The sequence below is a fragment of the Phaethon lepturus genome, unplaced genomic scaffold, assembly GCF_000687285.1.
Source record: "Phaethon lepturus isolate BGI_N335 unplaced genomic scaffold, ASM68728v1 scaffold50631, whole genome shotgun sequence".
Lineage (NCBI taxonomy): Eukaryota > Metazoa > Chordata > Aves > Phaethontiformes > Phaethontidae > Phaethon > Phaethon lepturus.
The window spans coordinates 370-1,112 of record NW_010517962.1 but is presented as its reverse complement, the minus strand read 5'-3'; the positions used below and the strand labels follow the sequence as shown (position 1 = coordinate 1,112).

Below are 743 nucleotides of genomic sequence, written 5' to 3'. Positions count from 1 at the left end.
GCCACCTGGCCAGGGCCGGCAAGCCCACTGCTCCCCTGGCTCCTTACCCCAAGAGGAGACAAACGCCATCGGTCGGAGATCCTTCTCTTTTTTCTTCCCTTTTTTTTTTTTCGTGTTTTGTGTTTTTAAATAAAAAATTAAATGTGTAAGAAAATAACATTTCTCAAGGAAACCATTATCATTCTACTCTCTCTCTCTTTCTTTCCCCCTTCTTTTTCCCTTTTCCTTCTGTTTTTTCCCCCTCTTTTTGGCCATCTTTCCATAGAACGAGATGTGCTGGCCGGGCAGGTGGGAGTTGCTCCCGGTAGGAAATAATAACGATGGGGAGGGGGGAAAAGAGGAGGAGAGCAAGAGGAACGTGTCTCGCTCCGTGCCCAGTCCTCACACGTCGCTGGATGTCCTTGGTCTGGAGGAGAAGGTGGAAGGGACGCAGCCGCAGCAGGCCAGCCAGAGCGACTTCTGGATGTCTGGGTTCCTGAAGGCGTAGATGATGGGGTTGATGAGGGAGTTGCAGGTAACGATGGGGAGGGGGGAAAAGAGGAGGAGAGCAAGAGGAACGTGTCTCGCTCCGTGCCCAGTCCTCACACGTCGCTGGATGTCCTTGGTCTGGAGGAGAAGGTGGAAGGGACGCAGCCGCAGCAGGCCAGCCAGAGCGACTTCTGGATGTCTGGGTTCCTGAAGGCGTAGATGATGGGGTTGATGAGGGAGTTGCAGGTAGCGGGCAGCGCCAGCGAGTAGGTGTA

At 53.7% G+C, this 743-nt stretch overlaps 1 protein-coding gene across 1 annotated transcript in view; it reads right to left on the bottom strand.

Moving 5' to 3' along the window:
- Nucleotides 1–581: 581 nt before the first annotated feature.
- LOC104628085 (G-protein coupled receptor 12-like) overlaps nt 582–743 on the bottom strand; it is a gene marked incomplete at its 5' end in the record, with an annotated part of 525 nt that continues 363 nt past the window's right edge. The window contains one exon of the mRNA XM_010296551.1: nt 582–743. Coding sequence (XP_010294853.1) covers nt 582–743 — 162 coding nt within the window.